Source organism: Microcaecilia unicolor, chromosome 2 (assembly GCF_901765095.1).
Source record: "Microcaecilia unicolor chromosome 2, aMicUni1.1, whole genome shotgun sequence".
Classification (NCBI taxonomy): Eukaryota; Metazoa; Chordata; class Amphibia; order Gymnophiona; family Siphonopidae; genus Microcaecilia; species Microcaecilia unicolor.
In genome coordinates, this window is record NC_044032.1 from 318,175,712 (window position 1) to 318,191,321 (window position 15,610).

Consider the following 15,610-nt stretch of genomic DNA (forward strand, 5'->3'; position numbering starts at 1 on the left):
TTTAGTCGTTTCTGAGATGGGCGTTCTTGGTTTCCATTGCCAAAAATCAGAAACGACCAAGTCTAGGGATGATCATCTCTAAGGACGACCTAAATTTCAAGATCTGGGCGTCCCCAACTGTATTATCGAAACGAAAGATGGATGTCCATCTTGTTTCGATAATACGAGTTTCCCCGCCCCTCCATTGGGACGTTTTGTGAGGACGTCCTCAGCAAAACTTAGGCATCCCTTTCGATTAAGCCCCTCCACATCTCTGATAGACTACTCTTTCATGGCTTACCTCAGCCATCAGCGCTCTTGTGGCAGGTGTGTCAGGAGTGTAGAGGACCTTCCCAACGAGCAAGGGCTTCAGTGCTCTCCACATCATTCGGGCCAGGGGACTGGATTCTAAATTCTTCATCAGCTCATTGCAGAAAGGCGCTGAGGGAAGAGAAGGAGCGTCATCAGGGATGATATAAACAGTCACATTCCAATGAAAAAAACAGGGCATTTTGTCAACTAACACTGCAAAACCTGACAATTGTAAGATATGCTGCATGTGTGGATATATCTAAAGAAGTATATGTTTTGATGCAGATATTACGCGGCCAATATTCAGACCGCAGGAAGTAGCCAAGCTGCCTCTCGCAGTTGGTGCTGAACCCAGATATTCAATGTCAGGGTATTTCTGGTGACCAGCATTGAATATCTGGTTTATTTTTGACCGGTTTCAACTTAACTGGCCAAGTCGATATTTAGCATTGGCCGGTTAAGTTGAAACTGGCCAAAGATAGGCCTATTTTGGCGACCTAATTTGGCCGCCAAACCTAGCAGGTGATGTGCTGAATATCAGCGGATAGCCGGTTAAAGTACCATTTAACTGGCCTTTCACTTAATACTGCATAGCCCTCAATGGATACTTCATACTCCTGAGTTGTAGCAATGCAGTTAAACAGCACAATGTGTGAAGTCTGCTCGACTAAATATCCTGTCCAACTAATAACCTACTGCGGACTATGCACAATATAACTAACAGAAAATACTTTGCTAGCATCGTATTCAGCAAGTGCCTGATGCAGACAAGACTATTCAATTTGTGTAATGAGCACTGAACACATCTCAATACTGGAGTCAGTTCACACCTTGTTCCATGCCAATGTAATAAATAGATTGGACTACTGTAACTTGTTATAAGCTGGGCTGACAATTATCAAGCCTTGTGACCAGGGACAAAAACATATTAAGTAACAGTGGGGACAATAAAGCTCCATGAGCCACCCCACAAGAAAGGGGGTACCCTTTTGCTTTGCCTGTGTGTATTTTGTTTTTTGTTGAAGTGTTAATATCTAATGAACATTTTAAAAGTAAAATGAATAAAAGAATGAAATATTGAAAGGAAGGAACAGAAGGCTAAACACACAGGATATAATTTACCAGTTTGTACAACCCAATTTCACTGTAGGTGCTGTCATGCCCCTCAACTGGTTCAGGAAGACGCTAGAGTCCTGCAGCATGCCATCCTAAGAGTCTTGTGAGTGTTTACTTCCTGGTTGCTGAACTTCATTTTTATAGCCCTAGATGGGGCACAGACAGATGACCTCACTTCCTGGCTAGAGATATATAAGGAAGTGGTCTATACTACTCAAGTGCTTTGGCAACAGGCTTCCAGAGTTGTGCTCCAGTGTTTGTTGCCTGGACAGTTCCTGTTTCCAGCCCTGCTTGCTCCCATTTACAGCCCTGCTTGTTCCAGTCATCCAGTTCTGCTTATTCCTGTCTCCAGCTTTTCTGTTCCAGCTGCTCCCTGGCCTTGACTCCTTCAGGCCAGCCCCCAAGGGCACTCATGAGCCAACCCCAAGGGCTCTTTCAAGAGCTAACCACAAGGGCTCTCTTAAGAGTCAATCTCTAGACAAACCCTGTCATGTTCCAGCCCATCTGCTATGCACTGCTTAGTCCTACGCTTCTGCCTGTCCAAGTCAAGTCCTGCTTTCTCCAGCTCCCAAACTCTGCCAGATGGTCCCGTCAGCAGCCGTCGACAAGGGCCTGTGTGGCACTTAACGCCACACAGGTACAGCCAACCTTGTGATGGTCCAAGGGCTCACCTTCCTCAACTGTGACAGTTTGCTGAAACCTTGAGCTCAGCTGACAAGCTGCCTCTTCAATTCCTCCAAGACCTAGCCCAGGTTGTCCAACAACAGCACGCTCAGTTACAACAACTGATGGGAACCCTTTGGGGTATGTGCGCCACTGACGGAGATTCATACTGCAGCCCCAGTGGTGCCGAATCCTCAAGGGCCCACCCAGCGACTCCGCCACCGGTGTCCCAGCCTCAAGTTGTAGCACAGCTGCACTGTGATGGAAACCCCAAGGCCTGCTGGGGTTTCATTAATCAGTGTTTGGTGAACTTCATACTGCAGCCTGCCAACTTTCCGTCTGTCTCCATCAAGGTCACCTTCATTGTCTCTCTCCTGTCTGGGCAGGTGCCAGCCTGATGTACCCTCTGTGTGAGTAGGATCACCCAATTATGTCCAGCCTTTAGGACTTACTACTACTACTACTATTTAGCATTTCTATAGCGCTACAAGGCATACGCAGCGCTGCACAAACACCTGTTTCTGGTGGGTGTTCAATGAGCCGGGGTACTCCTCCTCATTAGTGTCCGAGCTACTGTGCCTCGAACAAGGAACACTGACCATGAGCCGGTATGCTGTGCAGTTCCAGACCTTGGTTTCAGAACTAAAGTGGAACTAAGAAGCCCAGGTAGCAGTGTTTTGGCAGGGTCTTGCAGGGTACATTAAGGATGAGCTTGCAGGACAGGACCTGCCACCTAATCTGGATGACCTCATTGCCCTCTGATGTCCATTTCCAGGACAGGGCCAATGAATGGGGCGATCAGGGCCGGCCCCTACCTTTGGTATCCCAGTTTCAGAAGCCTACCACAGGCTACCCCTTCTGTGGCTACCCCATTGGAGAAGGTTCCAGTGCACATGAGGTGTTCTCGACTCTCCAAGGAGACGCTGCACAGCACAAGACATCTGCTTATATTGTGCACACTCAGGACATTATGCCAGTAGATGTCCCAAAAAATTGGGAAGCTCCAAGGGCTAGGTTGGTTGGGGAGGCACCCCTAGGCTGAAGTAGAACTATGTCAACCTCCCTCAACACTCTACCAGTCACCCTCTGGTGGGGAGACAAACAAACCCTGGTTCAGGCATTCCTCGACTCAGGGGCTGCTGGGAATTTTGTGGATGAATGAATGATACATCAATATGGGACCCCTGTAAATCCCCTCTAGAGACCACTTTGTATTTCATCAATCTATGGAGATCCATTGCCTAGACACCTGACGACGATAACTAGCCCATCTCTCTCCAAGTGGACCTTTTGCACCAGGAAGTCACGTACTCCCTAAGTCAGTCAACCAGATTGTTCTGGGACATCCCTGGTTACAAAAACAAGAACCCCATGTCGACTGGTGCAATGGAGACATTTTGGCCTGAGGACCGACCTGCATTCATTCCTACATAAGTATTGACATACTGGGATAGACCAAAGGTCCATCAAGCCCAGCATCCTGTTTCCAACAGTGGCCAATCCAGGTCACAAATACCTGGCAAGATCCCGAAAAAGTTCAATACATTTTATGCTGCTTATCCCAGAAATAGCAGTGGATTTTCCCCAAGTCAATTCAGTGTCCAAAGTTCCCATCAATCTGTTCCCATATGGCTTATTACGGGAACATTGGACACTAAAGGGTTAATAATGGTCTATGGACTTTTCGTTTTGCAAGCCGTCCAGACCTTTTTTAAACCCTGCTAAGTTAACCGCCTTTACCACATTCTCTGGCAACAAATTCCTGAGTTTAATTACACGTTGAATGAAAAAACAATTTTCTCCAATTCGTATTAAATTTACTGTTTTGCAGCTTCATCGTATGCCCACTAGTCATAGTATTTTTGGAAAGAGTAAACAAACGATTCATGTCTACCTGTTCCACTCCACTCATTATTTTATAGACCTCTATCATATCTCCCCTCAGCCGTCTTTTCTCCAAGCTGAAGAGCCCTAGCTGCTTCAACCTTTCCTCATAGGGAAGTCGTCCCATCCCCTTTATCATTTTCATCACCCTTCTCTGTACCTTTTCTAATTCCATTATATCTTTTTTGAGATGCGGCAACCAGAATTGAACACAATATTCGAGGTGCGGTCGCACCATGGACCATTACAAAGGCATTATAATGTCCTCACTTTTGTTTTCCATTCCTTTCCTAATAATACCTAACATTCTATTTGCTTTCTTAGCCGCCGCAGCACACTGAGCAGAGGGTTTCATCGTATTATCAACAACGACGCCGAGATCCCTTTCTTGGTCGGTGACTCCTAATGTGGAGCCTTGCATTACATAGCTATAGTTCGGGTTCCTCTTTCCCACATGCATGTTGGCTTTGTCTCATTAATCCATGCTTTTGAATATGATCTGAAATTTTGTTCTTTATAATAGTCTCTACCATAATTTCCTGGATCCCCTCTGGAACCTTTTTTAAATATCAGCATTACATGGGCTACTCTCCAATCCTCCTGTACCACACTCGATTTTAAAGATAAATTACATATTACTAACAATAGTTCCGCAGTTCATTTTTCAATTCTATCAGAAATCTGGGATGAATACCATCTGGTCCAGGAGATTTGCTACTCTTCAGTTTATAGAGTTTATAGGTTTATAGAGATTTCATTCAGTTTCTCCGACTCGTCAGCTTTGAATACAATTTCTGGCACCGGTATCTCTCCCAAATCTTCCTCGGTGAAGATCGAAGCAAAGAAGTTTGTCTTCCCCGCTTGCCCCTTTTACCCCTCGGTCATCTAGCGGTCCAAACGATTCTTTTGCCAACTTCTTGCTTTTAATATACCTAAAAAAAATTTTACTATGTGTTTTTGCCTCTAACGCAATCTAATTTTCAAAGTCCCTCTTTGCCTTCTTTATCAGCGCTTTGCATTTGACTTGACATTCCTTATGCTGCTTCTTATTATTTTCAGTCAGTTCCTTCTTCCATTTTCTGAAGGATTTTCTTTTAGCTCTAATAGCTTCCTTCAACTCACGTTTTAACCATGCCGGCTGTCATTTGGTCTTCCTCCCTCCTTTTTTAATATGCAGAATATATTTGACCTGGGGTTCCAGGATGGTATTTTTTTTTCTCTCAACAATATCTATATATATAAAAGGCACCACCAACGTTCTATGAAGCCTCCAGCCGGAAGTGTGAAGCGCCAGAGATATCCGGTTTCAGGAAAACAGCACAGCAGGAAATCCCTCTCTCTCTAACAGTGAAGGACTCAGAGGGGGGAGGGGAGAGAGATGCCCTCACTCTCTCTGTAACACAAACACAAAACAGCAGGAAACTTAACACTGAAGGACAGGACTCGGAGGGGGGAGGGAGAGAGGGCAGAGGGCAGGGACACACACTCCCACATGCACACTCTGAAGAAAACCTTGCTAGCCCCCGTTTCATTTGCATCAGAACGGGGCTTTTTACTAGTATATATAATTGTCCACAATTGGGGGATCCAAGATCAGGAAAACAATCTCAAAGAAAATAAGAAAAACACCAAGTGGTTAATCTTACAAATTCATATTTTCTGAGGGAGGAAGGTTAATTGGTAATTGCAGTCGGTACAGTCGGTACAGTGGTAACTAAAGGAAGTTGCTGCAGAGGGTTCTTCATCTGTTCTTTTAACTCCACAAACTCTTGTAATTTCTTGGGTTCAACAAATAAGTAATAAGAAAATAAAACACAAGGGAATCGCTCTAGGAAGGTCCCACCTAGGGCAATGATTCTTGGCTTAAAAGCCAAGAGTTCACACCTCCTAGTCTGCGAACCCAAAAAACTATCAGCCATGTATCGGAAATACAATTTCAAAACATTGTTCCTATCTAAATCAAAGGCAAAAGTCACTAGTAATATACATCTCTATATAGGGTATTTTAGGAAGATTTATCATTCTCAAGTTATTTTTCCTTAATTGGTTCTCCAGAAGTTCCACTTTTTTACAAGAAACATGACTGTCCTTCATTACCAGATTAACTGATTTTCGTAGAGAAACCATTTCCATAATCAAAGTCTCTATTTTTATATCTTGGACTTCCACTTTGTTATATAAGTATTGATATAATCACATATTTATTCCTGAAAAATTTTTGACATCTGAAGAAGAGAATTATTCACACTCTGCAGCACTTCCAATAGTGCATCCATTATGACATTTTTTGCCTTCACCAAGTCCAATTTCTCCACAGAAACCGCTCCGGATATCTTCGGGGGGAAGAGCTCACTCTCCAATCCCCCAGTTGGTTTATTATCCGGAGTCAATGCTGCGCCAGGACCTCCTCGGATCGCATGAGAATCCTAACCCACTTCGGGCGTTTCCACTGTCGACCTCCATAGCGAAGCGTTACTGTTTCCGGGTCTTGGAGAGGTCATGCCAACAGGGGGACTCAAAGTCACTCCCTGTCCACTGAGATTCGGCGATAAAGCCTTGCTGTTCCCCGAAGCAGGAACCGATATCCCCGACGTTATGACCCCGAATCTCTCCAAAGTAGACTGAGAAGTGGTGGGAACCCCAGCCGTGTTCGAGGAGGACAACACCACGGCTTTGCCTTTTTTCTTCCCCATTCTCTGGGGAGCGCGCCTACTTCTTCAGGTATTCTGGTGTAAAACGGGAACTCAACTAACGTACGTCCTCCCTCGACGCCATCTTGGATCCTCCAGTTTGGGACACTCTTTGTCTGGTTTCTCCTCAGAGGCCTGTCTGATATGGGTAACCCTTCAGCATAGCCCTCTAAGTCATTGAAACACGGAAGCCCCTCCACCACTTACAAGGTGGTGTCCCTTCGGAGGGGCCAGGATGGTATTTTTAAACAGCATCCACGCCAGGATCCATAATTACTTTGAGACTCTCATAGGTCACAGACTAATTCCCTAATGGAGAGGGGTGTTATTAAACAAAAGGAGGGCCTATGAGCTATCAGACAAGAACATGGATCTATTACTGGGTAAGGCATACGCAGTGGGGAAAAGTGTATACTGAGGCATTGGATGCAAGAGGAACCACCCACCATCTGGTTTTGGCGGAATAAATTCCATGAGTTGATGTTATGGGAGGCTAGAGCAGCATGAGGCAACCCAAAGAAAAGAAAAGCATTTATTTCTATCTGGAACAGATATTTGCAAAGTATTTCCCATAAAGTGAGAAGCGCAGTGCTCAATAATCTGTCCATACTATAAAGGGGAAGGTGGGGGAAGTTAAGTAACTATAGATTGGGGGAGGTCAGTTGGGGAATACACAGATAGGGAGGTACGCACAGAAAGAGTTGTAAAGTGCCAAATGAAGCAAGAAACAATAACCTACACTCTGGTAGTTATAGCACGCGGAGAGGTAGAGGTAGCTAGGTAGAGGTAGCTAAACCATTAAGTAAGAAGGTTCCATAAGAGTAGAGGGGGGGGGAGGGGGGCATAGATTCGGGAAGGGTAATATTCTATGAATATTGGAGGGACATGTGCATTATTAGCTAGGAGAGCAATCCTTTGAAAAAACACATTAAGAGGACCTGCCTGCAAATACTGTTGGAATAGTACACAGAGTAAAACACGAGATATAATTATTGGAGTTTAATATAAAAGTTTATTGTTAATAGTTATGCAACTGTACTGTAATTATACATGTACACATCATAAATATATAAGAAGACAAGAGGGAAGGGATAGGGGAGAAAAGATTGGAAAACATTGATGATAGAAGTTTCAGGTTCATTAATATGTGATAGAATTATTTGTTATCAGATTTATATTGATTAATATGGACTTGTATACCATGTGAACTCATCAATAAAAATTGTTGAAACATAAACAGCATCCAAGCCTGATGTAAATTTTTGACCCTTGCAGCTGCTCCTCTAAATTTTTTTTCACAGTTCTTCTCATTTTATCATAGTCTCCTTTTTGAAAGTTAAATGCTAATGTATTGGATTTCCTGTTTATACTTATTCCAAAGCTAATATCAAATCTGATCATATTATGATCACTGTTATCAAGCCATCCCCATTACATCCCACACCAGATCATGCGCTCCACTAAGGACTAGGTCTAGAATTTTTCTTCCTCTTGTCGAATCCTATACCAGCTGCTCCATAAAGCAGTCCTTGATTCTGTCAAGGAATTTTACCTCCCTAGCACGCCCTGATGTTACATTTACCCAGTCAATATTGGGGTAATTGAAATCGCCCATCATCGTGTTGCCCAGTTTGCTAGCTTCCCTAATTTCCAATAACATTTCTACATCCGTCTGTTCATCCTGGCCAGGGGGACGGTAGTACACTCCATAGGTATTCCAAGATGTGTTTTGTTTCCTGCAGAATTTTCAATCTATTTGATTCAAGCCCTCCTTAACATACAATGCTACCCCTCCACCAATTTGATCCACCCTATCATTAGGAGGAAAAAAAATAAGAGAAAAGGGGTATGAGATCCAGAGCTCTGCTGCCTTGGACCTGTGGAAGATTTATCAGAGCTGTTTTGCTTTGATTGGGGGCTGTGCTGCCTGTGTTCTGAAAAAAACAACAACTTTTCGTTCTCTATATCTCACCTGAAATAAACGTTAAGGAAAAAAAAAATGCTGTTCTTTCTTTCACTGGCTGTACTTCTAAGCCTCTCTCTTTTCTAAGCCTCTCTTAGGGAGTGGCCTAGTGGTTAGGGTGGTGGACTTTGGTCCTGGGGAACTGAGGAACTGAGTTCAATTCCCGGCACAGGCAGCTCCTTGTGATTCTGGGCAAGTCACTTAACCCTCCACTGCCCCATGTAAGCTGCATTGAGCCTGCCATGAGTGGGAAAGCGCGGGGTACAAATGTAACAATCAATATAAACTAATCCAAAATAGCTAGTTTTGATTCTGCGCTGGTAAGTTCCTTCTTCAACTGTTACATTTCTGGGCTGGTGATTTCTAAGTTGTCTTAAAAGTGTTCTCCGCAACTGTTTTTCTATTAACAGATAGGCTCTAGCAGACACTGCATGATCTAGTTTAGTCTTCCCGCCCACCCCAGGGACAGCTCTATATTTATAGCAAGTAGTGTAATTAGGGTAATAAGCTAGGAGTGCTCTTACATTACCACTCTTACATTACCAGTCATTACCATTTAAGGAGGAAACACTACAAGTATCATACAATACCTTATAAGAACTAAAACACTCTTTATATCAGACTAACATTCTTAATACTGTTGCAACTCCTACAAGATTGAAAAACTTGAAAACACTAAGATGGCGTCAGCAGTCCAGCAGCGAGAGGGGTGCTATCCAGTCTTCTGCACTGAGTGCCACATGTATGAGTATCTCCCAGTTGGTGTGATGTCATATGTGTGTGCTCGATGCAAAGAGCTCCTAGACCTCAGAGAGCGTGTTCATTCTCTCGAGGCTAGAGTAGCAGACCTGGTAGAAATGAGGGAGATAGAGAAATACATAGACGAGACCTACAGGGATGTTGTAGAGAAGTCCCACCTCCAGTCAGGTAGCCTCTGTGCTGCCTTGGAGGAGGGAGGTCTCCCAGAAGGTGAAGTAGGAAGTACTCCTGTAGCCAGGACCTGCACACCAGGGGATTTACTATCCTCTTGCACCAAAGATATGTCTCCAGTTACTGCCCAGAAGGGAAAGGATAGGACAGCTGTTGTAGTTGGTGATTCAATCATTAGACATATAGATAGCTGGGTGGCTGGTGGACGTGAGGATCGCCTGGTGACTTGCCTGCCTGGTGCGAAGGTGGCGGACCTCATGCGTCACCTAGATAGGATTTTAGATAGTGCTGGGGAGGAGCTGGCTGTCTTGGTACATGTTGGTACCAATGACATAGGAAAATGTGGGAGAGAGGTTCTGGAAGCCAAATTTAGGCTCTTAGGAAGAAAGCTCAAATCCAGATCCTCTAGGGTGGCGTTTTCTGAAATACTACTCGTTCCACGCGCAAGGCCCAAGAGACAGGCAGAGCTCCGGAGTCTTAATGTGTGGATGAGACAATGGTGCAAGGAGCAGGGTTTTAGTTTTGTCAGGAACCGGGCAACATTCTGGGGAAGGGGGAACCTATTCCGAAAGGATGGGCTCCACCTTAACCAGGATGGGACCGGGCTGCTGGCATCATCATTTAAAAAAAGAGATAGAGCAGTTTTTAAACTAGGAACGGGGGGAAGGCCGACAGTCGCACAAAAGCGTATGGTTCGGAATAAGTTATCTTGCAAAGATATCGCCCAAACAGGGAAGACAGGGTTTTTTGATAGTGAGGTTCCAAAAGATACTGTAGTGGATTCAATGTCATTAAATAAAACTAATAAAAACGAGACAAAAGATAGTAAAATAGTTCAACACGATGTGATAAGGTATAACAAGTCTAGCTTGAAGTATCTATATGCAAATGCTAGGAGCCTAAGACATAAGATGGGAGAATTGGAATATGTTGCACTGAATGAAGAAATAGACATAATAGGCATCTCTGAGACCTGGTGGAAGGAGGATAACCAGTGGGACACTGTCATACTGGGGTACAAATTATATAGTAGTGATAGGGTGGGCCGGATTGGGGGAGGAGTAGCTTTGTACGCAGTGGCGTTCCTAGAGGGGCTGACAACCGGGGCGGATTGCCGATGCGCCCCACCCCCGGGTGCAGCGCACCCCCCCCCCCCCCGGTGAAAGGACACCCCCCCACCCCAGCGAAAGAACTCCCCCCCCCGGGTGCACGCCGCTGGGGGGGGGGAGGTGTCACGCGCCGGTCGGTCAGCGTCGTTCCATGCTCCCTCTGCCCCAGAACAGGTTACTTCCTGTTCCGGGGCAGAGGGAGCATGGAAACGAACGGCGCTGACCGGCGCGCAGCACCCCCCCAGCGGTGTGCACCCGGGGTGGACCGCCCCCACCGCCCCCCCTTGGCACGCCACTGATTGTACATTAACGAGAGGCTTGAATCAAATACATTGAAAATTCTGCAGGAAACAAAAGACCTCTTGGAATCATTGTGGATCGAAATTCCATGTGCAAAGGGGAAAAGGACAGCGATGGGGTGTACTACCGTCCGCCCGACCAAGATGAGCACATGGACGCAGTCATGGTAAAGGATATTAAGGAGGCAAATAAATTAGGCAACGCAATAATAATGGGTGATTTTAATTACCCCCTCTATAGAATGGGTTAATGTAACATCAGGGCACGCTATGGAGGTAAAATTCCTTGACTAAATCAAGGACTGCTCGATGAAAGGACAGCTTTATGGAGCAGCTAGTACAGGAGCCAAAGAGAGAAGGAAAAATTCTAGACTTAGTCATTTGTGGAGCGCATGATCTGGTATGGGAGGTAGCGGTCCGGGGGCTTTTTTAGCTAAAAAGGAATCCTTCAGAAAATGGAACAAGGAACCGAATGAGGAAAATAAGAAGCAGCATAAGGAATGTCAAGTCAGATGCAAAGCGCTGATAAGAAAGGCAAAGAGGGATTTTGAAAGAAAGATAGCGATAGAGGCGAAAACTGATAGTAAAAACTTTTTTAGATATGTTAAAAGCAGGAAACTGCCAAAAGAATTGGTTGGCCCGCTGGATGACCAGGGTGTAAAAGGGGCAATCAAGGAAGACAAAGAAATAGCAAAAAAACTAAATGAGTTCTTTGCTTCAGTCTTCACCGAGGAAGATTTGGGTGGGATACCGGTGCCGGACAGGGTATTCGTAGCTGAAGAGTTGGGAAAAATTTATTGAAATATCTGTAAATCTGGAAGACGTAATGGAGCAGCTCTGCAAACTGAAGATTAGCAAATCTCCTGGACCGGATGGTATTCACCCTAGGGTACTGATAGAACTAAAAAATGAGCTGGCGGAGCTACTGTTATTGATTTGTAATTTATCCTTAAAATAGAGCTCGATAAAGAAAGATTGGAGAGTGGCCAATGTTAACGCCGATATTTAAAAAAGGTTCCAGAGGAGACCCGGGAAATTATAGACCGGTGAGTCTGACGTCGGTGCCGGGCAAAATGGTAGAGACTATAATCAAGAACAAAATTACAGAGCACGTTCAAAAGCATGGACTAATGAGACAAAGTCAACATGGATTTAGTGAAGGGAAGTCTTGCCTCACCAATCTGCTGCATTTCTTTGAAGGGGTAAGCAAACATGTGGACAAAGGTGAGCCGGTTGATATTGTGTATCTAGAATTTCAGAAGGCGTGAAAGACTACAGAGGAAATTAGAGGGACATGGGATCGGAGGTAGTGTCTTACTGTGGATTAAAAACTGGATGAAAGATAGGAAACAGAGAGTAGGATTAAAAGGTCAATATTTGCAATGGAGAAGGGTAGTTAGCGGGGTCCCTCAGGGATCGGTGCTCGGACCTCTGCTTTTTAACATATTCATAAATGACCTAGAAATGGGGGTAACTAGTGAGGTAATCAAATTTGCCGATGACACAAACAGGGGCATAATCGAACGTCGCCGGCCAAATAGATCGCCGGCGATCTATGTTGGCGGCAGCGCTACAGCTGGCCGGAACCGTATTATCGAAAAAGATGGCCGGCCATCTTTTTTGTCGATAATATGGTTTAGCCTGGCCATATGCCGTGGAGTTCGCCGGGTTTGAGATGGGTTTGATTTTCAGCGATAATGGAAAGTTATGTCGGCCATCTCAAACCCCGGCCAAATTCAAGGCATTTGGCCGAGGGAGGAGCCAGCATTTTTAGTGCATTGGCCTCCCTGACATGCCAGGACACCAACCAGCCACCCTAGGGGTCACTTCGGTGGACTTCAGAAAAGCTCCCACGTGCATAGCTCCCTTACTTTGGGAGCTGAGCCCCCCACCCCAAACCCACTACCCACAAATGTACTGCACCCACTAAAATTGCTCCAGGGACCTGCATACAGCCTCTAAGACTTATTGCTGCTGTATAACTTTGGCACATCAGTTCACACCTGAAGACTAATCTCTCTGAAAAAGTCCTTTCTTGAAATAACCACGTTTACTCACAGTTAACTGCAGATCAGAGGTTGTGCCCCACTGGCAGAGTCCCCTGGTACTAAGATTAGCAGTAGGTCAGAGCTGGTACAATGGTGTACAATGCCCTCTTTCAGCACCATTCACGGTAAGAACTATGTTCTCTAACGTGGGTAACAAAGGAAAGGGAACTAAAACTGGCTTACAAAAATGGTCACTACCGCATGGACTACAACAGGAAACAAAACAGGGCACACTCTGACCCAGTTAGCAGGGGGGAAAAGCACCATGGGAGTAGAACCCAGTACCCTACACCCACCACAATGCATTGCTAATGTGACTCTGCAGGGCACCTAACAGAAAAGGTGTTACACTCACCCGAGAGCCACATCGCAACCAGGGAAAGGCTGTCGGAGGATACAACACATTCTGCTGTCATGGAGGTGGGTACGGCATTTGAGGCTGGCATACAGGCTGGCAAAAAAAGTTTTTAGTTTTATTGTTTTAGTGTGGGAGGGGGTTGGTGACCACTGGGGGAGTACGGGGAGGTCATCCCCGATTCCTTCCGGTGGTCATCTGGTCAGTTGGGGCACCTTTTTGAGGCTTGGTCGTGAAAATAAAAGGACCAAGTAAACCCGGCGAAATACTGCTTAATGCCGCTTTTTTTTCCCATTATCGGCGAAAGCCAGCCATCTGGTAGCCACGCCCATGCCCGCCCATGTCCCGCCTTCGCTAATCTACCAACACGCCCCCTTGAACTTTCGCCGGCGAAGTGACGGAAAAGCGGCGATGCTGTCAAAAGTGCCGCTTTCGATTATACCGATTTTGCCGCTTTTAAGAAATCGCCGGCCATCTACCGATTTGTGTCGGAAGATGGCCGGCGATCACTTTCGATTATAAGCTGGAAAGTTATTCAAAGTAGTCAAATCGCGGGAAGATTGTGAAAAACTACAAGAGGACCTTACGAGACTGGGAGACTGGGCGTCTAAATGGCAGATGACGTTTAATGTGAACAAGTGCAAAGTGATGTATGTGGGAAAGAGGAACCCAAACTATAACTACGTCATGCAAGGTTCAGCGTTGGGAGTCATGGACCAAGAAAGGGATCTAGGTGTCGTCGTAGATGATATGTTGAAAACTTCTGCTCAATGTGCTGCTGTGGCTAGGAAAGCAAATAGAATGTTGGGTATCATTAGGAAAGGGATTGAAAACAAAAATAAGGATATTATTCTGCTGTTGTATCGTTCCATGGTGCGACCGCACCTCGAGTACTGTGTTCAATTCTGGTCGCCGCACCTCAAAAAAGACATAGTGGAATTGGAAAAGGTGCAGAGAAGGGTGACAAAGATGATACAGGGGATGGGACGACTTCCCTATCAGGATAGGCTGAAGAAGCTGGGGGTCTTCAGCCTGGAGAAAAAGCGGCTGAGGGGAGATATGATAGAGGTCTTGAAGATAATGAGTGGAATGGAACGGGTTGATGTGGAGCGTCTGTTTACGCTTTCCAAAAATATAGGACAAGGGGGCATGCGATGAAGCTTCAGTGTGGTAAATTTAAAACGAATCGGAGGAAATTTTTCTTCACTCAACAAGTAGTTAAACTCTGGAATTTGCTGCCGGAAAAGGTGGCTAAGGCGGTTAACTTAGCAGACTTCAAAAAAGGGTTGGATGGCTTCCTGGAGGAAAAAGCCATAAGAATGTTATTGAATGGATGAGGGAATAATACAGTATTTCTAGGATGGGCTGGACAAATTGCTTGTTCTTTTGGCCGCGGTCACTGACAGGGTGCTGGGCTCGATGGACCCTTAGTCTGTCCCAGCATGGCAATGCTTATGTACTTATGTATGATATAATTTGTACATGACAGTGTCCCACTACTTATCCTCCTTCCACCAGGTCTCAGAGATGCCTATTATATCTAATTTTAATTTAGTGCAATATATTCTTTTCTTTTTATTTTTTATTTATGAATTTTTCAATTTCTTACAAGTATAACACTTGTTACAGAAAAACAGCCAATCCTAAATATTTAAAGCAACAAATTTAAACAAGAAATAAATTTAACAGCTTTCTTAGACCTCAAATAAGAGGGGGGAGTTACAAATCTGTGGAGATTTAAAGATACTATTACAAAATTATACGTAATGCGGTTTATGTGTACAAATTCGTCTCTCATCATTTTACTAAATCTACATGCAGTTGTTTCATATCCAGAAAGGATTTCAGCTGTTCTGGGTCATAAAATACATACTTTATCCCACAGAACTTGACCAGGCATTTGCAAGGATATGCTAACAGAAATGAGCCACCTAACTTAAGGACATCCTGTTTCATTTCCAAGAATAATTTTCTTCGTTCCTGAGTTACCTTGGTAACATCCGGGAATATCCACAATTTAGTTCCATAAAACAGTTCTTTTGAATATTTAAAGTACAACTTTAATATTGTGTTAAAGTCCTGTTCAAATAACAGGGAAACCAAAAGGGTAGCCCTTTCCAGAACAATTTCAATAGATTGTTCTAAAATTGCTGACAGATTGTTAAGATCTATTCCATCCACTCCAAGGCCGTCTTTATTTCCTTCTTTTGCGCCAGATCTTGTTGGCAAATAATATATTTTACTTATAGGGGGAATAAGTTC

General features: G+C 44.6%; 1 protein-coding gene across 1 annotated transcript in view; it reads right to left on the reverse strand.

Moving 5' to 3' along the window:
* Window positions 1-15,610, reverse strand: part of ABCA1 (ATP binding cassette subfamily A member 1) — a 706,841-nt gene that overhangs the window by 477,364 nt on the left and 213,867 nt on the right. The window contains 1 exon segment of the mRNA XM_030194329.1: window positions 281-420. Within this exon segment, the coding sequence (XP_030050189.1) occupies window positions 281-420 (140 nt within the window).